At 66.6% G+C, this 10,560-nt stretch overlaps 4 protein-coding genes across 4 annotated transcripts in view; 1 reads left to right on the forward strand and 3 right to left on the reverse strand.

Moving 5' to 3' along the window:
• The window catches only part of AMSG_03018 (ADP-ribosylation factor 1), a gene marked incomplete at both ends in the record, with an annotated part of 723 nt that extends 679 nt beyond the window's left edge, over positions 1-44 (reverse strand). Inside the window, one exon of the mRNA XM_013904904.1 lies at positions 32-44. Coding sequence (XP_013760358.1) covers positions 32-44 — 13 coding nt within the window. The remainder of the gene's footprint in view (positions 1-31) is intronic.
• A 288-nt stretch (positions 45-332) lies between these two features.
• On the forward strand, positions 333-1,823 carry AMSG_03019 (carboxylesterase type B; the record flags this gene model as incomplete). The annotated part of the gene is made up of 1 exon (XM_013904905.1): positions 333-1,823. Exon 1 carries the CDS (start codon positions 354-356, stop codon positions 1,821-1,823), a length of 1,470 nt encoding a protein of 489 aa, XP_013760359.1. The 5' UTR covers positions 333-353.
• A 70-nt stretch (positions 1,824-1,893) lies between these two features.
• Positions 1,894-2,890, reverse strand: AMSG_03020 (uncharacterized protein; the record flags this gene model as incomplete). The annotated part of the gene is made up of 2 exons (XM_013904906.1): positions 1,894-1,903; positions 1,965-2,890. The coding sequence occupies 2 exons, from the start codon at positions 2,888-2,890 to the stop codon at positions 1,894-1,896; spliced, it is 936 nt and encodes a 311-aa protein (XP_013760360.1).
• Positions 2,891-3,215: 325 nt separating this feature from the next.
• Positions 3,216-10,316, reverse strand: AMSG_03021 (fimbrin). Its single transcript, XM_013904907.1, has one exon. It carries the CDS (start codon positions 10,254-10,256, stop codon positions 3,240-3,242), a length of 7,017 nt encoding a protein of 2,338 aa, XP_013760361.1. The 5' UTR covers positions 10,257-10,316; the 3' UTR covers positions 3,216-3,239.
• Between the last annotated feature and the right edge of the window lie 244 nt (positions 10,317-10,560).

A 10,560-nucleotide genomic window follows, 5' to 3' on the forward strand; every position in this document is an offset into this window, starting at 1 on the left:
GGGGGGGGGGCGTGGGGGGTGCGCACGTGACTCACAGGTGACATATACATGGGCATGGGCATGGATATGGACATGGGCATGGACATGGCTTTGTGTTTATGAACGGAAACACATCGGTCTCTGGTCATTATATCTGCTATCGCTACTGTCGGCTGTGTCTGGCTCGGACGGTGCTGGCTTTGCTCGTGGCTGCCGTCGTCGTCGCTGTCGTTTGCGGTGGTTAACCTGTGCTGTCGTTGCTGGCGAAACTGCTGCTACTACCACCACCATCACCACCACCACTACTCCTTCCGCTGCTGATGCGTATGTGACACCCTCCAACAACACCCACAGGCGTCCAGATCGGCCCCAACATGCGTCAGTTCCTCGGCGTGCCGTTTGCCGTCCCGCCGCTCGGCGAGCTCCGGTTCCGCAAGCCGGTGCCTGCCAAGCCGTGGACCGGCGTGCTGTCGACCAAGCTCAACGGGCCGGCGTGCCCGCAGCCGTCGACGGGACTGGACCAGTTTGCCAACGTCTCGGAGGACTGCCTCTACCTCGATGTGTATGCCCCCGTTGAGACGCCGTCGACGCCGCTGCCGGTCGTGGTCTACTTTTACGGCGGCTCGTGGGAGTACGGCGACATCGGCGGCCTCACCGGCGACGGTATCTACAACGGCATCTACTGGAACAACGCGTTCCCAAACAAGGCCATCATCGTGACCACCAACTACCGGCTCGGGCCGTTTGGCTGGCTCGCCTCGCCGCTGCTCGCCAAGGAGGACCCGGACGGCTCAACGGGCAACACTGGGCTGCAGGACCAGCGCCTGGCGCTCATGTGGGTCCAGAAGAACATCGCGGCCTTTGGCGGCGACCCCAACAAGGTGACCATCTGGGGCGAGTCGGCTGGCGCCGGCTCGGTCTCCACCCACCTGGTCTCGCCCAAGTCGTGGCCGTACTTCCACGCCGCCATCATGAACTCGGGCCCGCCGGCCAACTGGACCGCCCGCTCACTCGACATGGCCGAGGCCCACTGGGACCGCGTCGTCACCGCCGTCGGCTGCTCCGCCGGCGACGTGCTCGCCTGCATGCGCGCCCAGCCGATGGAGACCCTCGTCAAGCACATGGAGAATTTGCCCGGCGAGCTCGTCTCGTTCACCCCGGTCGTTGACGGCGTCCAGCTTCTCGACATTCCGCCGCAGCTTGTCCGCAACGGTTCCTTCCACAACGTGCCCGTCATGCTTGGCTCGAACCTCGATGAGGGCACACTCTTTGTCCCGCTCAAGCCGTCATCGTCGACCGCCGACCTTGTCAAGTGGGCCAACTTTCAGTTTGGCGCAGAGACCGCCTCCCGCGTTCTTGCCGCCTACCCCGAGTCCGACTACAGCTCGGCCTTTGTCCGCGCCTCTGCCCTCTTTGGCGACGCCGCCATGACCTGCCCGGTCCGCCGCGCCGCCCGCTGGATCACCGGCCACGGCGGCACCACTCACACCTACTTTTTCACGCACACCTGGCTCCTTATTCAGCTCTTTGACCCATCCATCGGCGTCTGCCACGGCTCAGATCTCGTCGGTGCCTGGGACGTCGTCGTCGCCGCCATCGGCCCCGGCGAGGAGAAGCTCGCCAACCAGATGGCCTCGTACTGGTCCAACATGGTCGCCAGCCACAACCCGAACTCGCCCACCACTGTCCCCGTCGCATGGCCGGCTTACAACGCCTCATCTGACACCAACATCGAGTTCAACATCCCAGTCTCCACTCAGACCGGCCTCCACTCGGCCCACTGCGACTTCTGGGACACTATCTACGCCGAGGAGCACCCGCCGCTCTCGCCGTTCTCGCTCTAAACTCTGCTGCTCAGCGCTCACCGCCCACCCATTGCACTCGCCACCAGCCTTGACGCCGCGTCGAGCTGGTCTAGCAGTCCCTCCAGCAGCGCATCGGCGTCGGCTGGCGTAGGCGCGTCAGCGGCCCGTGCGAGGACAGACTGTGAGATGGCTGCCAGATACTTGGAAAACAGCGGCGAGCCCGCAAGTAGCGCCAGCTTGGTCCGGAGCGCAGCGGCCTCACGCTGCGCCTCGCGCCGCGACGCCCGCAGCGACGCAATGAGCTCCTTGTCGCGCGCCCGCGCCGCGGCCTCGCGATCAAGCAGGAACGCAAGGTGCTGCGGCGATGAGACGTCAGCCTGGCGACTGGCAGGCGACACTCCGTTCGCGCTTGCCGAACTGACTGGGGTGGCAGAATTTCCGGCTGGAGGCGGGACGGCGGTGAGAAAGACAGTCCCGGCGTCGTCGGTGGCATTCCCAGCATCAGCGCCAGCGCGATCACCATCGCTTCCCGCCTTGGCTCGATTCGCCGCGAGCCGAGCCCGAATGGCTGCAGCCCGCGGTGACGCTGCTGCTGGCCTACCTTCGGCCGTCTTACCAGCTCTACGAGCCCGACTCCTACCTCCCGCCCGGCCCGGCGTCCTGCCCGAGTTGGCGAGTGTGTTGTAGGCCTTGCGGGTGGCATCGAGCTTCCGCTCCAGCCTCTCCACCATTGCCGCCGTCACCGCAATTTTCTTTGCCTGTGCTTTGACTTCAGCCTGTGCCTGTGCCCGCGCCGCAGCCTCCCGCCGCGCCATGGCTGCCGTCTCGGCCAGCTCCGAGGCCACCGCCGGCGGCACCGTCGACTCTGCTGCCGCCAGCGACTTCTCCAGTTCGGTAATGCGTGCAAGCAGCCGGACGTTGGTGGCCAGCGCCGAGCGTTTGGCATGCCGCTCCTGATCGAGACGCGCAGAGAGCGTCCGCGCAGCCGTCGCCAGTGACTCGGCTGATGGCGGCGATGGCGGTCGAGGCGGCGGTGGCGGTCCGAGTGAACGAGATGTTGCCTGCGACGACGACCGCGGTGGTGTGGGTTGGAGCTCTGAGCTCATGGTGGTGCGTATGGTGCGGGGGAGAGCAAGAGAGAAAGGGAGAGACTGTGTATGCGTATGTGTGTTGTTGTGTGTGCGTGGGGTGTATGGAGGTTGGTGGGGGTAGGGCGGTGTGGGGAATGGCAGCAGCAGTGGCAGCGGTGGTGGCGGTTGGTGGCATGGGGCGACTCGAAAACTGGTCCTGCACACAAGCTGCAGATCACATCACAAGCTCGCCTCTTAACCTCACATCCACATGCATGGACCACATGGCTTGTTGTGCAAAGATGTTGTTTCAAAGACTTGAGGGGATAAAACGGAGAGGAAGGGGGGAGAGGGGGGGGGGGGGGGGGGGGGATTGGGGCGTCCCTTACTTCTTCTTGCCCTTGCGCTTGGCCGTGGCCTCCATGAGGGTACCGACGAGCATAAGGAGCATCTTCGGGTCGACCGAAGTGATGTGCTCGGGGACGAGGTAGTGCGAGGCTCCGAGGCGACGGGCCGAGCCCAGGACGAGCTTGGCGTTGGCCTCCTTCTCTTCCGGGGTGAGGCCGGGCTCGACCATCGAGTAGTCGATAGCGCGCGGGTTGCAGGCGGCGAGAAGGTCGATGAGGAAGAGACCCGAGGAGAGCGAGCGGTCCTTGAACGACTTGACGTCGACGGGCTTGCCCGACGCGCGGACCTTGGAGACGGCCCACTGCCAGACGTCCTGCTCCGAGACGGCGCGCCCACCGTACGAGAGCGACGAGATGGAGCGAAGGAGGTCGTATCGGAGGAGCTGCCAGATAACCGCCATGGTGAGCTTCTGCGAGCCGTCGACGAGGTCCTTACCGTCGATGCCGACAAGGACAAGGCCGAGGTCGCGGCCCAGAGTCACAGCGAGGTTCGCGTTCTCGACCTTGCGGACCACGTGGAGTGACTTGCCGTCCTTGGCCCGGTTGACGCGGTCCCAGGTGACAATGCCCGGCTCGACCTTGTCCTCGAGCTCAAGCATCTTGATGCCATCCATAAAGTCGCGCTTGAGGTCGTGGACATCCTCCACGCCCTTGGCACCAATCCACGCCAGGTATGCCCGCTCCTCGGCGGTGCCCTGCAGCTCGGCCTCGTCAAAGTCGCCGAGGGCAAGCTCCATCTCCTCGGTGAGGGTGAGCCCAGTGCGGGCCGAGAAGAGCGACGCCACAAAGAAGAGCAGCAGCCGGACGTTGCCACCGGCCACGTCGGCGGGGGTGACCCACGAAAAGTTGCCGACAATGCCAGACGCGGCCTGGAGGAGAACGCCGGCGCGCGCCTCCGGATCGCCCTGTGCCAGCGCGCCGAGCCCGGTGCTCGGCTCGAGCGCGTTGAGCAGGTGGACGAGCGCCACGCCGTCCGCGAGGTCGGCAAACGAGTCAATGGCCGGCGCGCCGCGCGCCACCGCGTGGTGGTTGACCCAGCGGACAAGGACGACCTCGGGCGGGAGGCGAGAAAACGCCGCAACCTCCTCGTCGCTGGCCTGAAGCTCAAACAGCTCCGGGTGGCGGACAACGTTGACGACGGCAAGCAGACCGGCACGGGTGATGTCCCACAGGAGCGAGAGAATCTGCGGGACCTTGCCGGTGTAGAGCGCCTTGGGTGTGACGTTGAGCGCCGGGCAGCCAATGGCGCGGGCAGTGTTGATGACCAGGCTTTGGTTCATCAGCACGTCGTCCTCGTCCGAGATGTTGAAGTTGATGACACGCTCGTCGACCGAGCCCGGCATCATTGCGTTGAGGTACTTGCAGAGGAGGACGCCATCGGCAGCGGCAGTGGCCACCGACACCGCCCGCGGGTTCATCGGAAGCAGCGACGCCACGTGCGGGTCCGACGCCAGCGTCGAGTTGATAAACTCGATGAGCTTGGCGTCTGCGCCCTCGAGCGCAAAGTCGGCCTGCTCGGCCAGCTTCTTCTTGAACGCCATCTTCTCGGCCTCGAGCTTTGCCTGCATCTCGGCGAGCTGCGCCTTGAGCTCGGGCGCGAGCTCCTCGAGCTTGGCCCGCGCCGCCCGCTCGTCGGCAAGCTCCTGCTTGAGCCGTGCCACCTCGTCGAGCGCATCGTCGCGCTCGGCAGTCATCTCGTTGAGCTTCTCGTGCGAGAGACCCTCCTTCTCGGCGAGCTGAGCGCGGAGCGCGGCGAGCTCGGCCTCGAGCTCGGCCACGCGCTCCTTGAGCGTCGCAATCTCGTGCTGGTAGCCCTCGATCTGCTGGCGAGTCTCGCCCTGCGCCTTCTCCTCCAGCGCGCGCCGCTCGGCCTCGGCCGCCGCAAACTTTGACTTGGACTCGGCGAGCTTGCCGTTGAGCGACTCGATCTCTGACATGAGCGCCTGGACCTGGGCAGAGCCCTCGGCTGACGACGCCTCCGCCGAGTCGAGCACCTTACGCATCTGCGCAATCTCGGCGTTCTTTGACTGCGTCGCCTCGAGGAGCGAGGTAAAGTCGTCGAGTCCGCGTGCGTCGTCGCCCATCAGCGCCGACATCAGCGCCCGGAGCTGGACATCGGCGAGCGAGGTCGTCTGCTCGAGCGCCAGCGCCGCGTCGGCGTCTCCGCGGTCGGCGTTGACCGCCTGTGCGGCGACCACAGACGCGGCTGCCAGGCGCGTGACAGCCTTGGCCGCCTGCGACGCATTGACTCGCCGCGCAGAGCCCTCGGGCAGCTTCTCGACCGCGGCCATCAGCGCGTCCGCAAACTGCGGGTACGCGCGCGTAACCTTGTACGCCGCGTCGTCGAGCTCGGCGCCCGACCCACCGGTCGAGGCGAGCTTGAGACCCTGAAGTGCCGAGGCAAGCGCGACAGCGCGCGGGCCGAGTGCGTCCGACGCGTCTTCGTCGAGCGGCGGCGAGCTCCCGTCCGCTGCCATCGGCTCAACCGCATTGGCCGATGCAACTGCGGCGGCGGCAGCGACCACAACCGGCGACGGCGCCGGCGGCACCTTGGGCTTGGTCTTGCGGGCAGGGACCGGCGGCCGGCCGCCCACCCGCACCCGCCGCTTCTTGCGTTGCGTCGTCGTTGTCGGCTTGGCCGGGATCGGGGGCGGCGCCGGCATCGGCGGCTGCTCCCACGTTGTCGCCCCCGTCTCCGAGCTGACGTAGTAGTAACGACCGTGCGAGTCGTCGTAGAACGCCTCCCAGGGCGCAGGCACCACCTTGGGGTCCGGCGCCACCTGCGGCTTGGCTGGGATCGGCGGCTTGGCCGGAAGCATCACCGTCACCTCGTAGAACTCGTACTCGTACTCGGGGCCAGTCGGCACAGCCGGAGCCGGCGCGTCGGGCTCATCAGCATCGGCGTCCGACGCAAGTGCTGCTGCGTCTGCGGCGGCCTTGGCCGTCGCCGCGGCAGCGGCGGCAGATGCAGTTGCATCACCGGGCAGCGGGACAGCGAGCACCGGCTTGCCGGCCTTCTGGATGTGTGCCAGCGCTTCGGCGCAGCCGCGCGAGCCCGGGAGCGAGCCCCGGAGCTCGGCGGCGGCGTCGAGAGCGGCGTCGTGGACTGCGGCGGCGTCGTCGGGCGTTGGCCCGTCATAGCGGTTGAGGGCAGCAATGCCGGCTTCCTGGGTGAGCTCGACCTCGGCAATGAGCGCCGAGACGAGGCCGGCGGCAGCGTCGAGCGTCGCACGCGTCCGTCCGCCCTTGGTCTCGCCGACAGCGAGCAGGTCGAGGATGGCAGCAATGGTCCGCGAGGCGACGGCGGCGAGGCCCGAGGCGGCAGCGGCCGGCGACTCGGCCGAGAGCAGCTGGAGCGTGGCCGAGAGCGCCGCCGAGGCAGCGACGGTCGAGTCGATACCGTCAGAGGCCGAGCGGCGGGCGACGGTCTCGCGCGAGGCGCGCGTGTCGGCGTCAAGCGCATCTTCCTTGGCACCAAAGGTACCGGCCGAGAGCGCCGAGATGCCGGCTGCGACCGACGACGCGCTGTCCTGGAGGGTTTTGAGAGCGGCTGAGACGTCGTAGAGCCAGTTGGCGGCCTTGGCGGCGTTAAAGGCCTTGACAAGGGCGGTGACCCGCTCGTCAGACTCGGCCTTGGCCTTGGAGAGCAGATACTCCTCACCCGGGTTGTGGAAGCCGGCAGCGGTGAGGGTACCAATGGCGAGGTTTGTCTCGGCGTAGGCCGGGAGAGCGGCGGCGACCGCGTCGAGCAGAGCCGTCTGCGACTCGCGGCCATGCGGCTCAGCCTCGTAGTAGAGAGCCGAGTCGCCCAGTGCCGCGTTTGGCTTGGCCATGCCCGACGCCGCACGCTTGGCAGTCCGCAGCGCGTCGGTGTCGATGGCCGAGTCAACGGTGACGAGGACGGTCCGGGTGTTCGACGCCGCAAGCGTGGCAGCCTTGGCCTCTGTGGCGAGGATGAGCAGGGCCTGGCGCGAGGCGCGGAGCGCGTTGAGCGCGTCCGACTTGGCGCCCACCGCCAAGGCGGCGGCAGTGACGGCGGCAAGGTCGGCGTCAGAGCGGGTCTCCTCAAACTTGGTGATGGCAGCCTGGAGCGCGCCGAGCGAGTCCGAGAGCGCTGCCGACGAGGCGACCAGCTCGGCCTTGACGAGGTCGTTTGACTCAGCCTCGGCCTCGCGCTGCGCGAGCGGCAGGAGGGCGGCGGCCGAGTCGGCAACGCCACGGGCGGCAAGGATCTTGGCCTTGCGCGAGTCCTTGGCGAGGGACTCGAGGCCCGAGCCAAGGGTCCCGGCGGCGGCGTCGAGGGCGGCCGGCTCCATCTCGGCGGTGAGCGAGGCAAGCGAGGTGGCGAGCGACGAAGCAGTCGACATGAGCGAGGCGAGGGCGGCGGCATCGACGCCCGGGACGGCGGCGAGGGTGGCGAGCGAAAACGGCGCGGTCGGGTCCGAACCCGTGAGCGGAGCAAGCGAGCCGGCAAGCGCGGCGGTGGCAGCAGCCGTCGCCTCGTCGTTCTCGGCGTCGTCGAGCGCGTCTAGGGCAGCGGTGGTGGCGGCGGCGGCGCGGTCGGCTGCGACCAGAGTCGAGAGCGCAAGAACTGGGCGGACCGGCGGCGGCGGGTCCGAGTCGGTGGCGGCGCGGAGGGCACCGAGTGCGTCCGAGACCTGGCCTGCGAGCCGAAGCAGCTCCTGCATGTCGACGGGCGAGACGCCATCGATCGAAGCCGCGGTGACAAGCGAAGAGAGCGCGTCGTCGAGAACAAGGCCCTGGAGTCGAAGCTTGGCAATGCCCGAGGCGTCCGACGCGGTGGCGAGAGCCGAGAGCGCGACAGTGTGACGACCGTAGTCGACAACGGCGGAGCGAGCGTCGTCGATGGGCTTGGAGAGCGCCGGGTCGGCGGTGGTCAGCGGCGCGCCAATGAGCGAGTCGAGGGCCGAGTTGAGGTCCGAGGCGGCAGCTAGGAGCGAGGCAAGGTCGACACCCGGAATGGGCTTGGTCGATGAGAGTGTCTGCAGGGCGACAGAGAGGTCGCCAGCAGCCTTGAGCAGCTGATCGAGTGAGGCGCCGGCGTTGCCCTTGGCCACGTCTTTGGCGGCGAGGTCGGCAGCCTGAAGGAGGGCGACGAGCGAGGCGGTGACGCCGTCGGCGAGCTCGTCGAGACCGGCGTCGGCCATGGAGCGGGATGCAAGGACCGAGCGAAGGTCATCGGCAAGGGCAACAAGCTGCTCGGACGACTCGAGAAGGTCGTACTTCTTAAGACGGTCGGCCGAGGTGACGCCGGCGGCGGAGACAACGTCACCCGAGACGCTTGACATCTCGGCGAGGATTGAGTCGAGCATGTCGCGGGTGGACTGAAGGTTGATGGCACGCTCGCGCGCGGTCTCGCCCATGTTCTCATCGCCGGCGTACGGCTCGACTGGGCGGTCTGCGGACTGGAGAGCCTTGACCGAGAGCTTGAGCGCCTTGTCGAGCTTCCGGACCGAGACAGCGGACGAGCCGCGGGCGGCAGAGAGGCGGTTGGCACCGACAGACCCGACGCCGAGGACCGAAGACGAGTCCATGCGGTGGAAGACGCCCGAGGTGGTCTTGGTGATGGCGTGGGCGTTGGACGGCGCAATAGTCTCCTCCATAATGATGGTCTGCTGGTCGTCCTCAATCTCCTTCTCACGGTCGCGGCGCTGCGAGAGAATGAGGTCGATGTACCCGGAGATGAGGGCGGCAATGGCGCGGCCCTCCTCGGTGAGAACGGTGTAGTACTCCTGGTCGTGGTCACCAAAGTCAAGCGTGAGTGAGGTGTCGGACGGGGCCCAGCGGCGGAGCTGGGTGAGCGCAAACGGCTTCGAGAGCGACTTCTTCTCGATGGGGTCGAACCGGTACAGGTGCGACTTGGAGACACCGAGAATGACCGGCTGGAACTTCTTGGTCAGCTTGTTGGTCTTCTTGGAGCGGATCGGCTCCTGAACGTGATAAGTGGAGATGCCAAAGGTCTCGAGCGAGCGGATGAGCTGGACAAAGCGGAACTTGGCGGCATCGGCCTTGGTCCCGCGGATCTTGGCATGGGCGGCGAGGACCTCCTTAAACGTCTTCTTGCCCTCCTTGCGGTACTCCTCGGGGAGCCACTGGCCAAAGTCGATCTTCTTAACCGTATGCTTGCCCGGGGCGTGGTCGCCGAGCGTGACCTGGGCCGAGAGCGCGGCAAGGAGAATGGCCTCATCACGGGCAACCGGCAGGTTGCCGTTGGCAACGTCGTCCTGGTACTGGTTGAAGAGGAGCGAGAGCGTGAGCGGGTCCGAGGTATCGACCGAAGCGTCCGAGAAGAAGAACTTTTTCTTGAGCAGGACCGAGTACTCGGGCAGGACGCCGCACTGGGCAAGCGTCTGGTCGGCCGAAAGCCAGTCCTCGTCGATGCCCTTCTTGCTCACAATCTTGGTGCCCGAGAACGAGGTGTCCAGGCCGGCCTTGGCGCGGATCTTGGCCACCTCCTTCTGCCGCTTGGCCTCGGCCTCCTTCTGCTCCTCGGTGAGCGAGACCTGGAAGGCAAACTCGGCCGGGTTGGCAATGCCGTTCTTCTCGCACACCAGCGCCACGAGGTCCTTGGTCGGCGCCGACATGTCGATCATGACCGTCTTGATAGAGCCGTCCATGAGCTCGACACGCAGCGGGCGCATCTTGGACTTGTACGTCAGCTCGTCGAGGTTGACAATGTCGTAGAAGCGGAGCGTCTGCTCGCGCTTGAGAAAGTACGAGTCCTCGAGCACGCCGCCGCCGTCGTTCCACAAAGCAAACTGCGGCGAGTCGTCCATGCGGAAGGCCTCCGCCACTTGCTTGCACACATCGTCCACATACATGGCGTTGTTGAACCGCATCGACTTGGTCCGCTCGTCAAGCTTGCCGCGCTCGTACTTCTGCAGCGTAACCTTGACCGTAACTTCCTGGCCGCCGGCCTGGGCTGGGTCAACCTCAGCAAAGAGCGACTTGTTCATGCCCTCGAGCGCCGCCATGATGACTGTTTAACCAAGTGCAAGGGTGCGAGGAGAGGGTGAAACAGGCGGTGAGGTGTGGGCTTGGTCGAAGAGTCTGCCTTCCTTGGCCGCCGTCGCCAAGGGGTGGCCGAGGCGGTCGCATGCGCACGAATTCCTGCTTAGTTTTGGTTTCGGGGGAAACTGGGGAGGAAGGGGGGGGGGGGGGGGGAGGGGAGGAAGGGAGGAAGGGAAGGGAGGTTTCCGTGTGCGGGCCGTGGGCCGTGCACAAGAGAAGTGCCCGTGTGTGTGTGTGTGTCCGTGCGTGCGTGTGTGCGTGTGTGTG

The sequence above is a fragment of the Thecamonas trahens genome (assembly GCF_000142905.1).
Source record: "Thecamonas trahens ATCC 50062 unplaced genomic scaffold supercont1.11, whole genome shotgun sequence".
Lineage (NCBI taxonomy): Eukaryota > Apusomonadida > Apusomonadidae > Thecamonas > Thecamonas trahens.

Coding starts and splice junctions, on each gene's coding strand:
- AMSG_03021 (XM_013904907.1), bottom strand. CDS start 10,256: ATGGCGGCGCTCGAGGGCATGAACAAGTCGCTCTTTGCTGAGGTTGAC.